General features: G+C 40.7%; 1 protein-coding gene across 1 annotated transcript in view; it reads left to right on the top strand.

The window, feature by feature from the left end:
* TRPM3 (transient receptor potential cation channel subfamily M member 3) overlaps positions 1-22,742 on the top strand; it is a 1,363,437-nt gene extending 1,340,695 nt beyond the window's left edge. The window contains exons 22-25 of the mRNA XM_085633017.1: positions 9,504-9,654; positions 10,177-10,376; positions 13,707-13,839; positions 19,372-22,742. Of these exons, the coding sequence (XP_085489143.1) occupies positions 9,504-9,654; positions 10,177-10,376; positions 13,707-13,839; positions 19,372-20,824 (1,937 nt within the window). The 3' untranslated portion in view covers positions 20,825-22,742. The remainder of the gene's footprint in view (positions 1-9,503; positions 9,655-10,176; positions 10,377-13,706; positions 13,840-19,371) is intronic.
* Positions 22,743-24,480: the final 1,738 nt, after the last annotated feature.

Genomic DNA, 24,480 nt, shown 5'->3' with positions numbered 1-24,480 from the left:
TTGATTGATTGATCAAAATGGTATGTGTCAATGTTTTTTTACTGAAATCTACTGGCAAAACATTAACAAATGATCAACCCCGGAGTTGGGGTGGTTAGCAATTTGCAAACAGGAAAGGATCCCCATGAGATCCCATCCCCTTTGTGGTTGTAAATAAAAAGATTGTTGGAGAGTAAACAGTGGACCAGGTGACCATTGACAACTCTCAAACTTATAAAAGAAGTAAACTTTCTTTTTAAAATGCAGCTGTGTCTCCTTTAAGGAAAATGATCTGCATCGGAGGAAAACATACACTATTGAAAGGAGATCAGACATGGTGGTCAGCTACACCCAGCAAACTGCCATCTCGGTGATGGCCACCATTCCGAATGAGTTAAAATTTGCGACCTACCTTATAAGCATTCATGAGGTTGCTAGGGTTATAACCCCCAACGAATCTCAATTTTATGAACCAACATATTAGTACATATGTCTGATTGTGAAATTCAATACTTGTTGTCAAAATACTGCTCACAAATTGCAATCAGATTTTTGTGACTGGTATTTAGGCACCAAATTTCTCTTTTCCTCATCTTAAATAGCCTCATCGGTTGCCAAAAATCATGTTCCTTACTTTTACTCTGTACCGCCTCCTCTGCCTTCAGCAACCAGGACAAACCAGTTTGCTTTAAAATTTAAACATCGTTTCTTATAGTTGGCTGACTATTCTTCAGATCCTCCAGCAAATTTTATCGAAACCTTTGCTGATTTTTAATCCATCATGATCTTAAAAGCAGGTCTCCCACATTAACTAACATGGGCATGCCATTCAGATACTTCCAGTCTGTTTAAAATTCAATCAATTTGTAACATAAATGTTCACATACTTTTTGTAAAAACATAACTCTGCCTGTTTGTTAATAATCAAAAAAAGGCTTCTGCGCTTCTATTCAAATCCTTCTCAAAGACCAAATTAGAGCAATCACTGCACCAAAATCCGAGCATTGTAATTCTCTTTTAGTAATACATCATAGTTTGACAACCAAATTGTGGTAAATACAGATACTTGCAGCCAAAAGCATCAGTTGAGCAAGAAAAAGAGAGCATATCACCCCTTTGCTAGCAAACGTCTTTGGATACTCAGTTCCATGGGAATCAATGTAAAAGTCCCCTCTTTATTCAAGCTTTCTGAAAGCCAGAATCAACCCTCCAACAAGATCACAAGTACTACATATCATGACATCTGAATCTCCGTATAGCTAGGCAAGATCAGTTTGGCCGATCTCCTAAGCTAGACTCCTGCTCATAAAACTATTTCATTGGCAATGCTTGACCAGACTTTTACCCCTTATATTACATATGTACTTTCACTCCTCTTAATCTTCATCCTCAGCCATGGATCACTACTTCAAGCCACACCTTCAAGATGCAAATGTGTACATTTGCCTGAAATGGAGGAAATCCAATGTTCCAAGCATCTTAATGACTACAAAACAAAAAGTCCATGCGCTAATTACAGTTTGTGATGAGCATAATGATACCTCCAAAATGCCACTGTCTTCCTCTAATTCCAACCCACTAGTTGTGCCATACCAAAGACATGTTAGTCTCATTTTACCCACCTCATTATTCCAATGAAGCTTTTTCATAAAGCCTTTGCAAAGTATATATCCTCTGAAAGTAGATTTAGACAGCACAGTCAATTTAAAAATACCTTAAACGTTTACTACTACATTTGTACACTTCCTCACTTCTCAACTGTACTCTCCCTTTGACTTCCCCCTCACCTCCTTTCCCCACTAACACAAGCCGAACATATCACACACTAAAATCTATAAACCCCTTTTTAACTCTCTCTGAACATTTCCTCTTTCAACTAATCTAGCCCACAGCTTTTTCTCCTGGGCATATTGCAGCACAATATTCACCTCAACATTCTGTCCTCTCTGCTAATTAGCATCAATGCTTCAAATAATCAGTTGTCTTGTCACTTCTCAAGATGCCAAAAGCTGACTCCTTTCTACCACACTAGTGATCTACTCACATTCTTTTCCAAAACACTGAAAGACTAGTATTCATACCCCTTATTCAGTTCACTAATAGCAAACATCAGTCCATCCATTCAGGATATCTACTGTTCAGCTCCAAGGTGACAGCCTCATGCATGTGAAATACTTGGCACCCTGGCACACCACTATCTCTACTTGATCCTTTTTTACTGGACTTCTCTGCACCCCTCAGTACAGTTCATCATCACACCTGCTGCAGAAAGGTTGGGGGTGGATGTGTTTATTTTGGGGGGGGGTTCGGAGTTTTATATAGCACGAACTTGACCCGAAGGTATCAGAGCGCTTTACAGTTGCGTTACATAAGGACACATCAATTTTTTGTTAGGCACAGGAAGATCATGTGATTTGCCCAGAATCACAGGATGTTGAGCACCGTTACCGAGACTCGAACCCGGTTCCCCAGATTTGGTGGTGACCGCCCTGGCCAGTAGGCCACATCCTCTCCCAAGACATCCTCTTCTTGCGGCACCTGATAGTGGCTTGGCCCATGCCGGTAGCCATAGGCCTCCTTCGGGGACAGCGCCTCAGCTGGCGGAGGCTGGTAGCCAGACTCCCATTCGTAGTAGTAAGCGAGCGGCGGCAGGTACCCCCTTGCAAGTACTCTTCGCATGGAGGGAACTTGGGCTCATTGTAGTTAAAGTTTATGACAAAGGAACTCATGCTCATTAATTTGTTGAAGTGCAAAAAAAAGTACAACATTTTTTTTTTCCCCCTGTTGTTTTTCTGTTCTCTGCAAGGCCCGACCCCTTGGTTGTCAAGTGTAAGAAGTTGGCAAAGCCATTTGATTTGCGCTGGCCAATGGAAGCAGCGCGCGCAGAACCTGGAAGAACAAGTGGAGGTTGATGAATGTTGTGGGCTTCATATAGCCCTGCAGATCTCTCAAGCTGCAGCCTTTCAGCCCCCCAATAACATTGGTTATAGCATCCGAAAGCATGTACATGGAGGCGAGAGATCTGACGGGGAGAGACAAAAAGAAACAAAGCAAACATAGAGCTCAACAACTGCCCTTGTCCAGAGGTGCATTCTTTTTGGAAATTAAAAGCGAGTTTTCCCATGTATGTCCATGCTTGCTCATTGCACACAGCGCACTTTGGTTTATATGTTCACATATCCCACATTTGGATGCAAATTTCAATAAACAGGCCATATTGTTGGCTGCATTACCTCATGATGACATAGACGCCCTTCCCCTTGCTCCCACTTTACACTCTACAAAGCCCTATTTTACAGGTGAAATTCTTATATTTAAACATGGAAATGCTTAACATCGCAGAGACACATAAAGGTGGAAAAGTAGAAAGTAAGCCGAGCAGTTCCAGGTTCTTGTGCTTGGTGCTCTGCCGTGTGGCTGCTATACTTTGACATAAACCTCGGCATGCCACACTGCAACAATCACCAAAAAAGAGCTCTCCAAAAGAACAGATAAAGAATGGAAGCGGAAGGAAACTGAACTTAGGCGGTGCTCCTTGGCGAAAAACTGAAGTGACATATAACTGCGGGAACCAGTTAGGATGATGAAAATAAGAGCAACACTGCACTGAACCAATGGGAAGACAGCAGGTGGGAGCAAAGTCCTTCATCGAATACAGCCGGTCTTCCAGACAGCGTATGTGCACTGCCTAGGCTCAACCTAAAAAATGAATGTGTCCGTTTGTAACGCAACTGGTACTCATGTAAAGCACTCTGATGCCTTCAGGTCGAGTTCACTCTATAAAAAAAAAAGACATATTAAATAATTTCCTCACTGAAAAAAACGGTTTATGTCCAGGTGAGCACAAAGAAATAAGTTTCTTCTGTGTACCTGTGTCCAGAGTATAGATAACAACAATGTGTAAGTTTGCCTTAAGAATCCACATATCTGCTGATTCCAAAGTGTTAATAATTTTGCCTGAAATTAAAAAAGCTTGTTCCCTATGTTGACCTCTTATTAGCAAACTCTTGAATGGTTGCATGAGTGGAGAAATATTATACTTTTTCTAGGATATAGTAAAAAAATATACCAGTGTAAGTATATACCCTATTGTACCAGGGAAAGCTTAAAGGTGTCCCACACAATCAAGGTGCAGAAATGATCATATGACTCAGAATTGGCTCTACAAAGTTGAGTTTAAGACTAGTCAGTCATTCCACTGTGAATGTTGTAGCCCGAAATCAGCAGAGGGTCCTCTCTTTCTATACTTTTACTATTCATAACAGCCCAAATGTATATATTGAGGTCCATCAATTCCCTCTATCTAACAAGATTGGACATGCATTTTATGCATAGCATAGGATAAAATACTAATCTGTTCTGGTGTTTTGGAGGGGTTTGAAGGTTTTGGGAACTTTTCAGTTTCTGAATTACTATACTGGCCCTGTAGCTGCGTACTCTTGATCCTCCGTATGTGGGTAGAAGCATAATACCAACCCTTACCTGACAACTAACACTGCCTTTCATGGGCTTATCTCCCCTTTACCTTGCCATTTCCTCTAGACGTTGTGGTGTTCCCCTGGGTTTGGGGTTTGAAGGACCAGGCTGACTGTAGACATCTGTTCAGTGGGACATAAAGGCAGCTCTTTCTACAACAGTGGTGTTTTTCTCCATAACCTCAGGCATAATATCCAGATCAAGCCAAGGAGATGAAGAAACATTTGGAATGGCAGCTCTAGAATAATTTTATAACATGAATTTATGCGAATAATAAAAAATATGTTTTTGCCTCACAAGCAACTTGGATGATTTTATCATAGGGAGGGTCTTGTATCGAATTGCAATTCTGAATATGCCACTATTATAAAGTTGGCATTTTCTTACCTTAGCCATTTGGTGCTTGCAGCCTCTCTCACATGAGTGGCTGTAGTTGGCAGTTGAGGCTTGTGCATTTCCCCTAGACAGCCACACACAATGGGGGCTTACGTGTGATTGAGTGGGGCTGTCCTGACAGGATGGCAGGGAGGAGCTGGACCCAGCCTTACACCTGAATAGGGTGTGTCCTGTCCCAACACAAAGGGCTGCATTCCCCCTGTAGAAGGACTACTGCTCTGGTGGATTGCTAATCTGTTAGACTCCTGCATTGCTGGGCTGACCTGCTGCCCTCTTGCCTGGGTGAGAAGGACTGGATCTATATCTCTTGAACCTAGAACTGTGTGACTCCAGGGGCTAGTTGGCTGTCCCCTTGATCTGAAGCCTCAGGGACATAACCGGCTTTCAACAACCTTGACTCTGCATGTGGACTCTGCCAGCTGTGAGTCTACCCTGCCAAGTGGTGCTACCCCAGTCGTGGTCCCTTGGAAGTGGACCTAAGGTGCTTACCAGCAGAAACAACGCATCTCCTCAGTTGAGCGGCGCATCCTCGATCAGAACTGATGCATTGTCTCAGCTGTGTGGATTGCGTCTGGCGCAGAATGTCCGCATCAATCTGCCATCTTCGGAACCATTGCATTGCCGATAGTGCAACACATCTCTAACCCAGGTCCTTGCATTCCTCGTGATGGCAGCTAGATGACAATGCCAGCCTCCAAATTGTAGTCTCGCATCTCATCGGAACAGACACATTGTTCCAGCTGCGTGCCGCATTCTCAACACCCGGACTTCTCATTGCAAGCCCTGTCGACGGGATCCTCAACGATAACACAGCAGGAACTCGCACCGCAGCCTCGCCTTCTCTTGGAACCGATGTCTCACTTCAACTGGGCGGCACCTCCTCGTCTCAGATCCACACAACACTTTGCAGCCCAGATATAAGGTATTTTGTTCAGCGGACCTAACCTGGTCCCTGTATCCGGCCGATAGTCCATCACGCTCAGCCTGAAATTCTGACTTTGTCCTGATCCAGCGCGACTAGATATCCCTTGTTGTCGAATTGTGCTTTTTGGCGCTATTTCACCCTAAAGGTTTGAAATTCAATATCTCCAGTTTCCCTGAATGGATTTTTGTCATTTTGGCCCTATTTTATTTATTAAATTAAGCTCTACTTTTCTAAACCTGATGTAGGATTTTTTGTGGGGGTTATTTTCACTGTTTTAACTTTTTGAAGTTTTGCACAAATACTTTTCCCATTGCCTTCAAGTTAATCCTGACTGCTCTGTGCCAAGCTATCAGAGGGTGAGTACAGATTAATTTGGGGTTTGCTGGTGCCTCACACTGACTAGAATTGTGGTTGCTGTTTGACCAGGGCTCACACCCCAGTCAACCACCAGCCCAATTTCTAATAGAGGGAATGTGATGTGATTTTGCCTGTTAAATCGGCTGTTCCTGACAAATGCATTTAGTAAATATCTAGATTTATTCAGTGTGCTAGCTATTCCCTTCTACTCGCTGAGCTTCCAACAGTGCAACTAAAGCACCCGATCACACATAAACATTAGGGGATGCCTAGACCACACTTGCTATTGGATGAAAGAAAAATGTTTCTTCTAGAAAGGAGTTAAAACAGAATTACTGGTACTGGGAGTGTCAGACTAGAGGATGCTCCCTTTTAGGCAGTCCACAAGTGTGGAGTCCCTCCCAACTCCTTCACAGAAAATAAGAAATATGAGTGCCTTTTTAAATACACTTAATTCTCAACAAAAATCAATACACAGTGCCAATATTCACTTTTATGCACTCAGGAAATCTCCCCTTCTGCAAACAAGCTACAAGATCAGTCTGACACTGTTCCTAGAGACAGGATGTTTGAAATACCATATCATAGTCTAAGAAAGGCTCCCCCAAAAAAGCTAACTGATAAATTGTTAAGTTTGTAAATATCTTGCCCTTCCGAAATCTGAGTCTGTGAAACCAGCTCGGAAAGTTCTCCCCAACTCCCAGTGGAAATCAGGATAAATTTGAAAAGTCCTAGTGGGGTAATTGCTGGCTTCAGACTACATTCCACCTTGTAGCCCATGATCGGACAGTTTTCACCTGATCCACCAACAAACCTTCATATAATAACATAAAGATTTGGAAGTGACTCAGTGGGTGCTCAGGACCCAAGACACCATCAAGCCATGCCTTGAACAACACCTTGAGAAAAAACCCAAACATCTTCTGCTTAAGGAAACTCCTGAAAACAGACTTCTTCATGCTGGTATTCTGTTGAAGACCTTTAACAACAAAGGTAGTGGTCACTAAATAGTGACTAGGGGTAAATACATCTTATTCCATTGGATTGCAACTACCTTACCTCTACCATTAGTTCCCAGGATATTGTTGGTGCTAGAGCCTTGTAGTTGCGGTAAGGAAACCTGTGGCACTTTATGAAAATTCAAAATAAATTTGAAATAAATATCCCTTGCCCTGGCAGGGACCTAGAAATCGAAGAGTGCATGAGAAAGAAGTAAAACAGAACATCTTTGAGTGACCACTCACATGTCTCCTCTCCTTATGGACATAGGGCATGATTTAGGGTTTGATGGCAGGTTACTCTGTCACAAGCATAACAGATACTCTGTCCTTATAACAAGTGCCATAGAAAATACTGCACTTGTAAAAAGGTGGATGGGATATTTATTATGTTTGTGATGAAATAACCCATTGGTCAATCTCTAATTCACGCCAATAGTTTGTGAAAGCTTCGAAATGCCTAGAAAATCCCTATTGAGTTGTGTTGATCCCTTAGATTGGAGAAATATCACAGTTAACTCGAATATAATTACTTTCATTGGGCAGTAATATTTCCTGTTATATATTTCAAACACTCAAAACGTATTTAACAGTGTAATCAATAAATTACTCACATTTTGATTTTTATCAATTCATCTGATTTGATTATTTTATCATCTTTCAGTAGAATGGATTTGTTTCTGCTTTTTGTACAATTACATTTGTCACATGTGAACTTTCAATGTTAGGATAGAACTACACTCTACTATCTATTCCAAATCTATCTATTCTCACACTTTGTAAAAACATTGCTCACCGAACTCATTCCAATAATCAAATCTACCAGTCCATTGTGTGCATCTTCTGACCCATTCATCCCAGAAACCATTAAACTTCTCATTCACATTGGAATTCCTAATGCCTAATACAGCGAACACAGCACAATATCAAATACTGAGTATATACTAGATCTGCGTAGACATTTTATTAACTGTAGCCAAAATAATTATCTGCTCACTAGTACTCAGGAAACTGGACTAGTGTAATAATATACCAGTAAGCTTCTTCTCCCATTCAACAGGGCTCTAAACCTTGTACAATCTTTAAGGGCAGTCTCCTACTACACTTTTAAACCACTAGTCTCTTTCTTAAAAACAGACCCGTATACAAGCTATTGAAACTTTTATTCAAAGCAGTAAACGGGGCGGCTCCCAACTACTTCACGGAGATCCTATTCTCTATAAGGATGTATTTTTCACATTGTAGGTTCTATTAACTATACAACAGGTATTTCTATCAAATGTATGTGAACTACCTCGCCCTCATGGTTCAATGTACCACAAGAGTTCGTAAAACGGTTCTGATTGATATTTTACTGCTGTTAAATAAATAAATAATTAAATATAGCAAGCTTGTGATGTGGTTAATGTAATAATATTCCTGTAGATAACCATACACCCTGAAAAGTAGTCCTTTCAAAACAACATAATTAGTCAAAAAATACCTTGGAAATGTTTTGGTCATGTGTTAGTTATCACAAGCCATCATCAGGTAAGCACAGTAAGAACAATTTTTTTTAGAAAATTACATAAAATTACATCTCTGCTTAGGTAATAGTTTCTTGAGAACAAAACTTTGTGTAAACTCTGTCTTTTTTGCATACCATGAGTTGGAATAATGTATGACTCCTTTTGAGCTCGATTGCATGGGGGTCCTAATCTGGGACCGTTTTCTAGTGTTTCATATTGTGTTATTCTTTTGGGATTTCTAGATCTGTGCAAAATCAACTGCATGAAAAGTGCTATCAGCAGAGTTTTGCATCCCCAGATTATCACATGCATGATCTCTAAACAGAAACGAATGCTTCATTAAATCATGGCAAATTAATATATTGTGAATCTTTCATCTCAGTATTTACATTTCTTTGAGTATCAATGTCCGTCAAACCAAGGGGCAGATTTACTAAGGTTTCACGCAATGCATTTTCCTTTTCTTTGTGTGATGCAGAATATTACACATTGAAAAAGGAAATGAGGAGGAGAAATACAGATATTTTTCCTCGTTACACCTGGGTCTGGGTGGCGCACCATTTGGGCTCAATCCTTGGTTTACTGGCCTTCATTAATCTGGGATTGCATCAAAATCCACGGTGGATGCATGGGAATGCCTCCCATGTAATGCCCCCCAGACGCAAAGTAAGGCAAGGCAGTGCTATGCAGTGCCTTGCCTTACTTTGTATAAACTAAACCACGCAAAGTGGCTTTGTTTAGCTTAATAAATCGGAGATAAGGACTTGGGTTGCAAGTCCTTAGTAAATCTGCCTCACAGTGTCTATAAAGATGAAGCTTACTAATGCCAATTGGCGTGTTCCTTTCTTCTTTGCTCCTTCACAGCTCCATGTGGATACAATGAAACTAGAGAGGATGGCAAAATAGTCCAACTTCCTGCCTGCAAAATTGGTGCCTGGATTGTTCCTGCTATCATGGCTTGTTATCTCTTGGTGGCAAACATCCTGCTTGTGAATCTCCTCATAGCTGTGTTCAAGTGAGTTTCATTTTCTTGGTGTATAAGTCTAACACCCATTATGAAACACTGGTTCTCCATGCCATGGGTAGGCCTTTATGAAAGCGTACCATGTGTAGGAAAGGGAATAAAACCTTGGTATTATTATTGTTATTAAAGTAGTTGCCTAGTGCACCCTTAACTTGATAGCAGCATGGCACTTTACTTGAATATTGATGCGACTTTAGGGAACACGCCGGCTAACAGGTCAATCAATCAATCAATCATGGTTTGTGAAGCGCAGCTACTGATCCGGAAGGGTCTCAAGGCGCTGGGGGTCTGCTAACAGAGAATTTTAATATTGTAGAGGTAATGAGACCAAAGATGTACCATCTCATTATCCAAAGACCTAGGTTAACAAGAACGTTTTTGATTCTTTACTGTTTTCAGGATTAAAGTTTTTAACTTTGATTAGACATTTTAATTGTCTACTATGTTATTTAGATTCTTAACCCTTACCACCAATAAATATCGTCTAAATTCATTTTACAATTTGCATTTCAGCAACACTTTCTTTGAAGTAAAATCCATTTCAAATCAAGTGTGGAAATTTCAGAGATACCAGCTCATCATGACGTTTCACGAAAGGCCTGTCCTGCCACCCCCTTTGATCATTTTCAGCCACTTCACCATGATTTGTCAACACCTTTGTTGTCGATGGAGAAAACAGGAAAGCGACCAAGAGGAGAGAGACTATGGATTAAGTAAGAACTACCAAGTGTGTCGACATCAACTTCGAATTAAATCAAATAATAATAATGAAATAAAATAATTCCATTTAATAATTTAAAAATTGGAGCAATACATTTTCAACAGTTTGTGTCATTTTTAATTAATGGATGTCAACCTACACATATGTACGAATGTTTCTTCCAACAGTTTAAGAACTTCGGGCCACAGCTCATATTTTTTAAATCATAGAGATTCGGCTAGGATTGTAGATTTCCAACTTTTTGATGGTTTTCAAAAATCCCCTGCAGTAGTCTGGAGTATATAGTGAAGTTGAAGGCTTTCATGAGTAAATCGCTTCTGCTAACCTTATTCTGATGTTTTTGCCTGTAAAATAGAAAGTCTGTAAATTTAGCATTTTCCTTGTGAAGAAAACCCTTCCATAACACCCAGAACAATTTTTGGGTCATTCTGCTTCCATTCTCAGCAAAGACTCACTCACTGCATCCTTTTGTGGAGTAGGTTTGCACCTGTAGGTTTCCAGTGTGGGCATGGCCATGCAAAATGTTTGTGAATACCAACAAAGTTCTGGAATTATGGGTGCTCCATGCTTTTTCCATGACCATCCACAGCACTTTCTTTTCTTGCTCACTTACTGTGTGGCATATATATTCCCACAGAATCTACTTCAGGACCCGGGAAATTAGTCCTGTAATTTTCTTTCGGCCCCAAGATGATGTGAAGTGAGGAAAAACATTTAAGATTCATGCTATTCAAACAAAGAGATTTATGAATATGAGTCCACGCAATTCATGCCCCCGATGCACTAAATACATTTTATAATACAAGGGTGAACTTGTAGCAAATCATGCACTGAGCTGAAGATTCTCAACAAAAGAGCATATCCTTGCATGCCTTAGTCATAGTGGTGGAAATGTATTGTCATACAGGCTGCCCCCCTTCCCCGTACATAGCTTGTCTGTCTCCTACATCTGAAATGTGTTGCCCACATCCAGGCTGTTCAATGTCTACCATTCCTCTCAATGGTTGCCAATACCTGAACTAGTCACTGACTTGATCCCACACAGAAATATGTGGAAAATGTGATTTTTTTCAGGTAGATTTGAGGTTTGCAGGAGATTCTGGGTAGGAAAACATTGAGGGGTCCACATAAGCCATACCTCCCTGGACTCCCCTGTGTATCTAGTTTTGGCAAATGTGTGGGTTTGGTAGGTTTCCCTACATGGCTGCTGAGCCCAGGGCCAAAAACCCAGGTGACCACCACTTGTAAACTCAGGTCGTTTTGTGATAGGTAATTTTGATGTCTCCTCAATAAGTTTTGGGCCCTTGCCCGTCGCGGGTACTTGCCCACCCCTGCTAGTGAGGTACTATTTTTATTGGGAGACCTGGGGGAGTGCTGGGGGGTAGGAAATTTGTGTCAGCCCAGTGATCCTACAGCTTTCCCACACAGAAATCTGAGAAAAATTAGATTTGTTAACCTAAATTTGAGGTTTGTAGGGGATTCTGGGTAGGAAAATGTTGGGGGGTCCACGCAAGCCATACCTCCCTGGACTCCACTGGGTGTCTAGTTTTCAGGCTGTGTGGGTTCGGTAGATTTCCCTAGCTGGCGGCCGAACCCTAGATCAAAAACGCAGGTGACTCCCTCGCAAAACAAGGTCTTTTTATAATCGATAATGTTGAAGTCTTTACAGTCCAATTTGGGCCATTTCATTTCACGGGCGCTAGGCCTACCCACACAAGTGACGTACCATTCTTATCAGGAAACATGGGGGAATGCTGGGTTGGTGGAAGTTTGTTGCTCCCCTTAGATTCCAGACCTTTCCATCACAGAAATGTGAGGAAAATATGTTTTTTCCCCAAAGTTTGAGGTTTGCAACAGATTCCGGGTAACAGAACCTGGTGAGAGCCACACAAGTCACCCTATACTTGATGACACAGGGTGTCTAGTTTTAAAAAATTTACAGGTTTGCTAGGCTTCCCTTGGTGCCAGCTGAGCTAGAGCCCAAAATCCACATCTAGGCGCATTGCAAAAAAAGGGTTAGTTTTCACTGGAAAAAGGTGATGCGTCAACGTTGCCTGTAGGGTCCAAAATCCACAGCTAGGCACATTGAAATCTGAACATGGCAATGGAGATTTAGCTCATAACCTTATATCCTTGTAAAGTTTTCAAAACACATTGCTATGTACAAGTAAAAGAGGGAAAATGTTATTTTACACATACAGCCACTGAGACAGACCATAACTGCAGCTGAATAGCAATCATTTTCTGAAAAGCAAATGAAAACAATACTCATGCACTACTTTTAAACATGCACTTTTCATAATGTGGACTTTTGCAGCCTGGTAATATTAACTAAACCAAACCTATGTTAATCATTATTTTCTTAAGAACGTCTATTTTGCACAGTGGTAAACAAAATCATTCAACTACAGTCCCCCCAGATACATAAAAAATCACTGCTCCTTAATCCCAACCACTTCCTGTGATACAGAAATATAGATTTTGTACTTCTCTTGCTGAAGAAGCAAGTAAAAAAGGAGGTGTTTTGTTCAAGTTCTATCTTCTTTTGTTTACTGCAGCAACTGTTAAATAAAATATTGTTCAGTATTTCAACATGAATAGGCCATGTTACGCGCATGCGTTTACAACGCATGCCATTACAATGCGGTCATTACAACAATCGCATTGTTACATCGCAGACCATTACAACACAAGTCATTACAATGACTTGCTGTAGGGGTGGGCGCTGGATGTTGAAATAGTATAATTTACTTTTCCAACTCCAGTCTGAGCAACAGTAGGGAAGGTGTTGGATTTAAAATCCAACACTTTCTGCCCCCTACAGCTAGTCGATGTAACATCACTGTCGTTGTAATGACCGCATCTTAATGGCATGCGATGTGTAAACATCGTTGTAAATGATGTTTACCTTTCAGCAACCCAGAAGTACTGTGCACAACATCTGCCTCTTTTCCTATCTACCATTAGATCAATTGAAGGAGTATCCGTGAGGTTTTCACATTGGTAGATGAGTTAGAACTGTACCTCCTGGTAATGATCTTGTACTTGGTGTGGTTTGTGCTTCTCCACATTGTACTCAAATGTCAATTGGAATGGACCAAATAAATAAAATGCTCAATGCCAGTAATGACTCAAACAGGCACAAATGGATAGTAATAACGTAATCCATTTTGAAAGAAAAATGTCAGGCCATGAAAAATGGATTCTCCATTTAGGTGTAGAGTTGAACACATGTTGACAATTGCATTGTATTAGGCAGGCTTGTGGCAGATCAATCCCTTTTCAATATAACATATTTTTTCTTGTTTGTGTCATACAACAGAGCTTTTCATAACAGAGGATGAGCTTAAGAAAGTACATGACTTTGAAGAGCAGTGTATTGAAGAATACTTTCGAGAGAAGGATGACAGGTTCAATTCTTCCAATGATGAACGGATACGGGTCACGTCGGAAAGGTTTGTAGCTTTTTCTGTAACTTCATATGTCATGGTTGGCTTTGTGAGACTTGGAGAACATATGAGGTTTCATTGCAAACAGTGAATAATAACAGGCACAATTTCCATAAGTTAAATAAACATGGCAGAAATTAATAAATGTTTTACCTTCACCCCTCCTATTTTTGATTAATTTGTTTTTTTCTGGCATTAATTAAATATTTAAATATATTGTATTCATTACGTGAATGTATGTTGGTGTTTGTGTTGGTGTACGAATGTGGTTCTATGGCTATATGATGGCGTGTCTATGGACATATAATGTTTAATGTAAATGAATTTAATATTCGCCCTCCAGTCTGTGCAACAGTAGGGAAGGTGTTGGACTCAGGAGGGGTAAAATTTACTATTCCCACTCCAGTCTGTGCAACCGTAGGGAAAGCGTTGGATTCAGGAGGGGTGCACATTACTTTTCCTACTCCACTGTGTGCAACAGTAGGGAAAGTGTAGGATTGCAGAAGGGTAAAATGTACTCTTGAAATCTTTAGCAACCCCAAAAGTAGGGATGTTTCCCCCTGGGCACAAAGTAAAACCCTTGAAGAAAATCAAGGATGGTGTTTTGATTTTGATTCTTAATGACAACAGTAATCTTGAGTTCTTCATTCAATGAATTCTTGAATCTATTTTTATCTCAAATCAAATGATTTTCAGGTCAAATCATGGTATCAAACCAAGCGACTACAATATCAAAAATGCATTGCAATATGATCCTCTGTTTCAAGCATGGATTGGATTATCCTTGTTTTCACATATCCCTATGCATTTCGGGCATTTCGCCCTTCATCAGGGGGTAAATCTGCAAATGTGAAAGAGCATACAGTGAGGAAACCTTTGCGGTTATCTAAAAACCTTTAAAGGGAATTTGTTAGTGCTTAAAGCTATTTGTGTGTATCTATCCTTAAATCATGGCGGTGAAAAGAAACACGTGCTCACATAAAAATGTGATGTTTGGTGAATGATAGAAAATCGCTTTAAATAGTTCAGTTGAAGAAGATGCGTGACCGAAAGTACGTTTTGAAGGAGCGGTCTCAATCAGCAACTGAGTGATAAAATAAATAACACGTGCTGTGAAAAAAACAACATGCTGGGTGCTCGAAGTTCGATATGAAGATGTGTGCGTGAACTCGATTGCCCACGGTGATGTAAGAAACTGTCAAAGAGCAGTTATAAACTTATCGAGAAAACTACTAGATAAGAAACCCAAAGAGTCACAAACAAACAGTACAAGAGAACAAAACTAACAGTACAAAAGAGAGTCCACCTTACGTTAAATCATGCTACATATACAATTCTTTAAGCCAATAGTGCATACTCACTCGGATAGTCGTGTAGGTTAGTTCAGATAATCAACATATACACATCCACTATCGTAATCCAGCACAACCGCCATCATACATCCACAATGATGTGACACTGCTCATATGTGGGCTGCAGATACAATTTAATTTCAGATAAGTTACAATTATGCACACAATTTGACAGACTCTGCTCATTGGTCAAGGGAGGACAAAGTTACTTGTGGGAACAGAAAGTAGAATTTACCTTTTTGAATCCCGTAGGTGTTTTTACTCTCCAAATTTTGAGTAGAGTCGTCACACAGTGCAAATGTTACCAGCAAATCAGCAGTTTCCCTACTTTCCTTTTTAACCCTTGATGGATCTGCATAACCTTAAAAATGTAAGGCTAAAATGCTATGTCTCTACCACATTTTGTGCAAATCCATAAAACTATGTCAAAGTTATTAGCAATTTGAAAATGTATTTTATCCTCCCTGTCTTTTTGCACTCCCCGCCGGATTGGAGCATCAAAAACCTGCAATACCATGTTACTGCTTGCCATATTTGATGCAGATTCATCAAACTGCATCAGAGTTATAAGCAATGGAAAGCTTTAATGGCACCCGATGGTGGATTGGCATAAAACGTGACATACTAATAGAAACTATGTTATGTTAATTGTGTTAATAATGTTAATTGTTTAATTAATTTCTTAACCCTTTCAAGCTTCTGCCAAATGTTGTGCAGATTTAGCTCGCACTGCCAAACTTATTAGAAAATCAAGACCTGTTTGCCCCCCTTTTGACTCGTCCCCCTTTGATGGCTCTGCACTAATTTGAAAATACTGAAGGTAACCTCAACATCGTACTGTGGGGCATATTATCAAGACAGGCGATAAAATTATCCCCGCTTTAGCGGCAGAAAACCGCCGCTAAAACGGCGATAATGGGCTTGATAATATGCTCTATGGAATTCCAATTGAAGCCCATGTTAGATGTGAAGGACATCTAACCTGAGCTTCAATTGGAATTCCATAGAGCATATTATCAAGCCCATTATTGCTGTTTTAGCAGCAGTTTTCTGCCGCTAAAGCTGCGATAATTTTATCGCCTGTCTTGATAATATGCCCCTGTGTTTCCTAGATTTCATGTGTATTCTTCAAACAGTGCTAAAAGTTATAAGCAAATCAGCAATTGGCTTTTCAACTGACAAGATATACATAAGTGTTAATCCTTTGAAGCTCAGTTTGCACATTTTTCAAATTAAATCCATCAAATATACTGAACAGATATACACCAAACCAACGAACGTATGCTGTGTGAGTAAAGCTCTACAGTCAAGCTAAATTTATTATAAATCGATCCGGTGCTTTTGCCTGTAATTGGAAGCAAAATTTCCGAAGGTAGTTAAAATCGGAAAATACTTCTTATTTGACACCCCTCTTAACCTTTTTTCCCTGCATGGAAATGCATGAAATTTGTTATGCCAGACCTTAGTTGACTATCCTAAGCAAGTGGCAAGGTGTACAAACAGAGTGCAGCAGTCTCTTGCGACACATGGTCTGGGCCTAAGGTGGTGTACTGCAGTTTCTTGTTATGACCTGTGGCCAAAGTATATTATCACAAACCCTAAATAAATGTTGAAAACCCTTTGTTAGAAAGAAGTCTTTTTATCATACAGAAATGAAAATAATACTTATTATAAACGAACATAGAAATTTCCCTAAAAACTGCAACTGAGAAGACATTATGGTGAGGCTACAAAACCTAAAACAACCACTGGTATCCACAAGGTATAGTCACCAGTTCAACCATTACTCCCCTCAATGTATTGCTTATAACCTCACACACATCACAAATGGCGCTAGTAACATCACTGAAGCTGGTTTGCTAGGTCGGTCACTCAGAGGAGGGTCTGCCCATTGTATGTGGTTGGTTTATCTAAGGGACAAGTATAGTGAGATGTGGGTGCCATGGGGTGAGCATTGTGCTTGATGTATGGCTGTACCTAAAGCCCACAGGGCTTGACCTTATCCAGCGGGCTTTTGTTGAGACTGGCCTCCCTCCAGGCCCTGAACCTGAAGACCATTGGATGTGGTTGACAGTTATGTCCAGAGGGTGCTGGGGCAAAATCTTATTCTGGCCAAGTTTGGTGGAAATATGTATGGTAGGAGATGATGGAGTAGAGAGTAAAAATCACATCTATATTTCTTATGCACTTCCCAAAAAATGTTATTCTTTTATAAGCTTAGACCAGCTTATTGACCAGCCTATGCCTCATATAGAATGAACACCAAAGTTACAGACCCATTTATACCAAAGCTGAAACAGATCATGACACGGCTCCAGAGTAATTAATGTCAGATTTTCACCACTGATTTTTAGAGCAAGAAACGTGCAAATGAAGGGAAAGTGCCACGAAGAAAATATCTGAACATTCTTTTTTACTGCTCCCTCTATGTGTTTGTTGGCTATTGGAGATTACAAACTGCATCTGCTTCCTGCACACCCAAGAGTGATGCATGAAGGACTACAGGTATTCACCACAAGCATAGCCACATGAGCTGTGGTCTAACTGTTGGTGAAATGTCTTCACTGCCTGACTCTTGCGACAATGCTTGGAGCACAGAGGCATTAATTGCAATGAATTGCCATTCAATTTGGCACGCGACAGATTGTAAGCAAACTACTAAATGAATAGGAACAATAAAATCTAAAATAATCCAAAGTAAATTTTGAACTCATTATTTATGGAAGGTGGCAAATATATTCAACTACAGCTTCAGTGCTATAAACCACAGCTGATGTGCTACAAACTACAGCTGCAGTGCTATAAACTACAGTTGCTGTGCTATGAATCTGACAGTTTTATGCAGGATTTCATTTACCTGCAAATATATATTGTGTAATTATTTTTTATCTTTTTAAACAATCTCATAATATCGATTTTTTTCATTTTAGAAGTAACTAAAATGCATCTAGCCATAGCAATCACCGTCACAATATATTTTGTCATGTGTCATTGATGAGGGAATAATAAATAAAAATAAATTAAAAGTGTTCATATCCAGGATCAGACAGTGAGAGTCCCACCTCTTCCATTAAAGAAACCTTCTAAAGACGAAATTCAAAGTCACAACCATTAAGGTTTATTAAAAATAAAGAGTCATTACTGAAGACAAAAATATTCAGATAGTCAGATTTAAATCAGTGTCAATAATGCCAATAAAGGCAGTTGCGAAAGGTCAAAACATAAGGCCCTTTCCAAAGCAAGTAAATAGCCAGAACCAAAATATAGTTTAGCAAAGACTAACATAAATCTGCTCAGTTCAAGAGTCAAGGAGAGTCTGAGTATAAACCATTACACAGACTTGGAATAGTCTGCACAGTTTAAATGAAAAATAGATCTAAGTATAAATCAGCAGACAAACCAACGTGGAATCTGCTTTCGAGAAAGTAAGCAAAAGGTCTAAGCACAGATTCAGAAAACAGTCTGACATGGAGACAGCTCGGTTTGAAAGACAAGCAAAGTCTGACACACATTGCAAAAAGGGCACATTTTATAGGGTTCAGACAGAAACAGCACACATTCTACATGGTGAGATTCCGCATCATAGCTCTGTACTAACAATGATGCATGACCTGAACCAATCAACTTTGGAGGAATTGTGTTACATGATATCAGAAACATTTGGAAAACGCCTACATTATAAATATGAATCAAGCACTTTTTATCCAACGAACAAGAGAAAGGCATTGCACTACTGAAGAAAACAAAATAAAATACGGCATTTAAGTAATGAATGAAGTGCATTTGTGGGCCTGGGCAATAGTAGGCCTTGAATTATTTACTTGTGTGACACTTCTCCTGAACACACCTTCCTTCATGAGAAACACAAATTAATACATTTTATTTACAACATCGACAGCACCATGAAAATTAAATCAAATTCTTTTATTTTTTTAAACTGGAAAAGAGCTCTCGCTGGTGACGTGAAACTTAGAGTTCAGTCATGGAAAATGAAAGCAATATTTTTTGTCTATGAATGCAAATCAGTGCAAGAAAGCTGAGGCCGAGTAAAATCAATGGTGGCCTAGTTATGCTAACCTATCCACCAGCAAAATCAAGCATTATTTTTAATTGATAAAAATGCTTCTACAATGGTAATTAAGGGAGAACTAGATTGCAAAACTAACTCACTCTTTGTATTTCCCAGGGTTGAAAATATGTCTATGCGTCTGGAGGAAGTAAACGAGCGGGAACATTTTATGAAGGCGTCTCTTCAGACTGTGGACATCAGGCTGGCTCAGCTGGAGGAAATGTTGGGACGGATGGCCACGGCCATGGAAAGGCTTGCCGGTGTTGAGAGAGGTGAAACCAATAAAATACGATCCAGGACATCTTCTGACTGTACAGATACAGCCTATATTGTGAGACAAAGTAGCTTCAACAGCCAAGAAGGGAACACCTACAAGCTCCAGGAAAGCATAGACCCTGTAGGGGAAGAACCAGTTTCTCCAACCTCACCCACGCTCGTTCCTCGTATGAGAAGTCACTCTTTCTACGCAGTGAATATGAGGGAAAAGAGTGGGCTAGAGAAGATGGAAGGGTTTTTTAAAGAAAGGACCCTAAGTCTGCATCGAGCCAGTAGTTCACACTCTGTATCCAAAGAAGCAAAGGTTCCCCCTCCCCCCATCAATTCCTTATCCGTTGTACATGACTCTAGAAGGCCTTCTTCCTGCATAGACATTTTTGTTTCTACTATGGATGGAACACATTTGGGTCTAGATCCTATTGACAGTTCAATGATTGAAGCTTCATCAGTAGATCAGGCTCAGCCACCAGAAATGCCATCAGCTGTTCCAGTCACCCGGGGCTGTGCTCCTACTGGGCTTGGAGGGAGATGCTTCAGCAAAAATGGGAACTGCGAGGATCCTTCAGCCATGGATACAACTGCATATCCTTCGGAATCTGCTCAGATCACAAGTGGCCAAAACCCATGGGACACAGACCCTCCGTTATATTATAGCTTAGAGCGCTCCAAAAGCACTCGCTATCTAGCCACCTCACCTTTCATTCTCGAGGAAACCCCAATAGTGAAATCTCAAAGTTTTGTATTTTCTCCCTCCCGTAGTTATTACAGCAACCTAGGAGTTGCGGTCAAAACTGCGGAATATACAAGTATTACAGACTGTATAGACACTAGATGTGTGAGCAGCACTCCCTTGCCAATTGTGGAAAGGTCCACGTCCCCAGGAAGTGTTACAGAAAAGGTTGAGAACCTTGGTTGCTGTCATCCAGAAAGAGAAGCAGAGCTCAGTCATCCAAGCTCAGATAATGAGGATAATGAGGAACATGCCAAAGATCGTTTGACCGCGGTTTCATTAATGTCCCATGATATAAACTCAGCGAGAACATACAACAATATTTCACTTCCCAAAATGGAGCGGGCCAACAGCTACTCTGCAGATGAACCAAATGTGATGTACGCACAAACAAAGAAAAGCTACTCTATCAGTGACAAACTTGATAGGCAGCGCAGCACTGCTGGCCTGAGAAATCCCTTTCAGAGGAGCAAGTCATCCAGGCCGGAAAGCAGAGACAACCTGTCCATGAGAAGACTTTCTCGAACACCTGCCTTCCGTAGCTTTGAAAGTAAGCACAGCTAGACCTCAGATGGCTCAAAGCATGCAGAAAGAGGTCTTTCCAGACATCTATCCCCTCACCTTTTTTCAGCAGGATAAAATATCCTCACAGAGTGAGAAGTCAGATGAAGTCGATTCCTGCCACTGGTTTGGCTAGCACTTTTCTTGCCAAATGGCCAAATTAACTGGCTCTTGGCCAAATGGACATTTGCACTTGTGGGGAAAGAGGGAACGGGTTGGGTGGGAGGGGTGACATTTAATATAGACTTGAAGAAAGGAAAGAGGTTCTCAAGGAGTCAAGAAGTGTAGTCTTGGTAGGCTTACCAGCTAGAGTCCTGTGGTATGATTTGTTGATGTCCCAGCAGTCTATAGAGATTAGAGGGTTATTTGGTAGAAGAAAACTAAGGTTTGTAAATGAAATATTCCACAATTTCCACAGTGTTTCTTTTTATGTGCATTACATTGAGTAGACCAATGACAAGCATGGCTATCTTTCAATTCAATCAGCAGCCAGTGGTCATGTAACACATTCTGGGACCGAGGACGCTGAGCCTTGGCTCTAGGATCATGGAGGAGAAGAAAAGACAAGATGGCCGTCCTAGTTGACACTTCTCTTCTGTATTAAAATATAGTGCCACATGTCAATTGAAGGACTAAAAGGGAGAGATGCCTTTTGTATTGCTATCTAAAGGGAACAGATTCTGTACGAAAAATAAACTGATTTCTCGTATTAAAATGAGCATTTTAGCACAGTTTGAACAAGCTCAGGATGAATGTAATTATAGGGTTTAATGTTATATATTTATTTTTATACCACGTGTCGTGAATGAAAATGCCTCAGTGAAAAGTGTGCTGTGGAAGAGTGAGGATAACTCGCACGCATGGTAACCCCGTGAGAGTAACGCACTGTTGTTTTTTCTCGCTATTTCCTTGTTTTCGTCAAGTATGTCTTCAAATGTCACTTTTAGCTTTCTTCAACATTTTTGAGTCAGCCTCCTAAATTTTGACCTGCTCAAACCGATTTTGAAAAACAAACGCATATGAAGAAAACAATGAAAAAACCCTCAATATTTTTGATAATGAGAGACACATAAATTACAGGACACACTGCAACAGCTCCCCAAAAACTTTCACCGTTGCAAGCACCTCAAAAATGAAAAACGTGTTTTTATCTAAAATAGTAATGCCATGTATGTGTCATGATATTTTAAGTAACACATGTGTGCCTATGACAAAACAACGCTACCAGTGATACTGTGGCACCAAAAGTTCCTCTACAAATAGAGTCCTGAGCCTGATTGCAATATATATACTTATATATACATGGTGCCAAAAGAGAGGTTATGAGTGCATATATCAATATATATATATAATCCAGCACAGCTGGTTGCTGAGTGCAGTAACTTCCAGATTTATTTGAAGAGTTTCTAGATACAGTGTGCGTACTGTGTAGAAAAATGATGTGTACTTTTTGGGTGGAATACATCTGTTGACAAAAGTTACTACAGCAGCCCACCTGTACCCACACGTGTGCGAAGAAGAAAGCAAGAACTGGCAGGGCAGCCATCTAGAAAAGCAATAATGGAACAGTCCTATGTGCTGATGGATAATATAGACTTTTCTATAACAAAACATTTCACGACGTTAGTTGGCTTAGATTTACGAATCTTACATCTTTACACACACAAAGGGCCCGATTATGAGTCTGGTGGTCTGAGGACCGCCAGACTTGTGGTGGCGTGGCAGTGGTGGTCCAGCCACCACCGCACCGGCGATCTGACAGCCCCATTACGAGTTGGGCTGTCGGAACACCCTGGGAACGCTATTGCAATTAGGGAACCGCCGTTCCCTGGATGTGGCGTGGCGGGTAGAGGCCACAATATGCTTGGGAGTACCGATTTGGTCTCACCAAGGGCCATATTATCAAGGAACGGCGATAATATTATCGCCGCTTTAGCGGCAGGAAACTGACGCTAAAGCGACGATAATGGGCTTGATAATGTGCCCTTGTGAATCCCCATAGAAGCCCAGGTTCTGGTGTGAACCTGGGCTTCTATGGGAATTCACAAGGGCATATTATCAAGCCCATTATCGCCGCTTTAGCGGCAGTTGCTTGCCGCTAAAGCGGCGATAATGTTATCGCCATTCCTTGATAATATGGCCCCAAGTCTATTACGAGTTTCTTCCCCTCCAGGGTTTACATGGCAGTTCCTCTTCCATGTCAAGCTTGGAGGAGAGGAAACTACAGGGCCCTACAGCGACCCTGTGACTCCTCCGTTTGTGCATGCACACAGGGGGGCATAACATGTGCCTCCCTGTGTACATGCACAAAAGTTCCTGCACTGCATGGACTTTCAAGTCCATGCCTAGCAGGAACCGTGTAAGGCGTTTCAGTTGTGGAGCCTTTAAGGCACTGCAGCCTTTAAAAGAGTCACCACCCAGGGAACACCACGCCGCCCACCTGCCTGATCACAAATAACTTGTAATCTGGTGGGTGGGCGGCGGCGAGTCTCGGCGGTGGGGGGCACGGTGAGGGAGTACCGCCAGCCAATGCACTGCTGAAACTCGCATTCAGGCCCAGAAGATACATTTTGCTACACAGATGAGCAGACATAGAGTAATACGTAATAAATTTGACGCATACAATATCAGCACGTCTTTGGTGAGCACTAATATTAATCATCTATCATCTGTGGGTCCTTTTCTTTAGCCAATGGTGTTGAATAGGCAATATAATTGTATAAAATGTGAAACGAGTATATTTATAAACAAATAGTTGTGTTAGTTCAGTCTTCATTCTACAGGGGTTTGGGAAGTGTGACAGTACTGTCCAGCTCACATCTGTAAAAGATGTTCAATATTCTTCTTTTTTAATGTGTGGTTAAAGAAATGCATCAGTTATTAATATTAATTAAACATATATCTATGGTACAAACCAAACCACAGCAGCACTAATGTTCCAAATATATAAAATATAGACCATTCCAACGTTGTTAGTCATGAATTTAACAAACACTGAATTATTGTTAAAAAAGTAATCTCTTCAATGTAGTTAATTTTACCACTTAGAATTCAGAACTGCTGTACAGACCCAGATCCAAAAGATTGTGCAGAATTTGGTAACTTTTCGTTTGCTACTTTACGGCGAAAGCACAAATGTCCAACTAAATGAGTTTGAAACTAATGTAGGTGCTTTCCTCCCTTAGCAAACCAAGCTGAATACAGTGCTTGGGAGACCTGAATAGCTCACTCTACTGCTATGTGAGACTTTTTCTTTTGTCTGTCACCATCACTCATTCCTGTGGCCTAGTAATTCAGCACTCTGGCTCTGGTTTTGGGGACCAGATGAATCCACTAGCCAATACAACTGCAATTTCACAGTGGTATACAGATAACATTTACTGCACCCAATTGCAGAGTGTCAATCCGGCTTAGCCCCTCTGCAAAATAATCCTGGGGAAGAAGAACTCTAGTGCCTTTTTATCATGGAATAAATGGGACTATTTTCTCAGTACATTTTGGGCTTATCTTCACATTGAATCCATGGCCACCACTTCGGTTTTGGGCTCAGGCGGTCGGAGATCTTTCAAAGAACATCAACGCCCTCTCCACCCAAGACTGAAGAACAGTTTTTATGAATCAGCCAGAACCAAGTTCAGCTGAACCCCCATATTACACTC

The sequence above is a fragment of the Triturus cristatus genome, chromosome 2_1, assembly GCF_964204655.1.
Source record: "Triturus cristatus chromosome 2_1, aTriCri1.1, whole genome shotgun sequence".
In the NCBI taxonomy this organism is placed as follows: Eukaryota; Metazoa; Chordata; class Amphibia; order Caudata; family Salamandridae; genus Triturus; species Triturus cristatus.
This window is presented reverse-complemented; position numbering and strand designations above follow the sequence as displayed.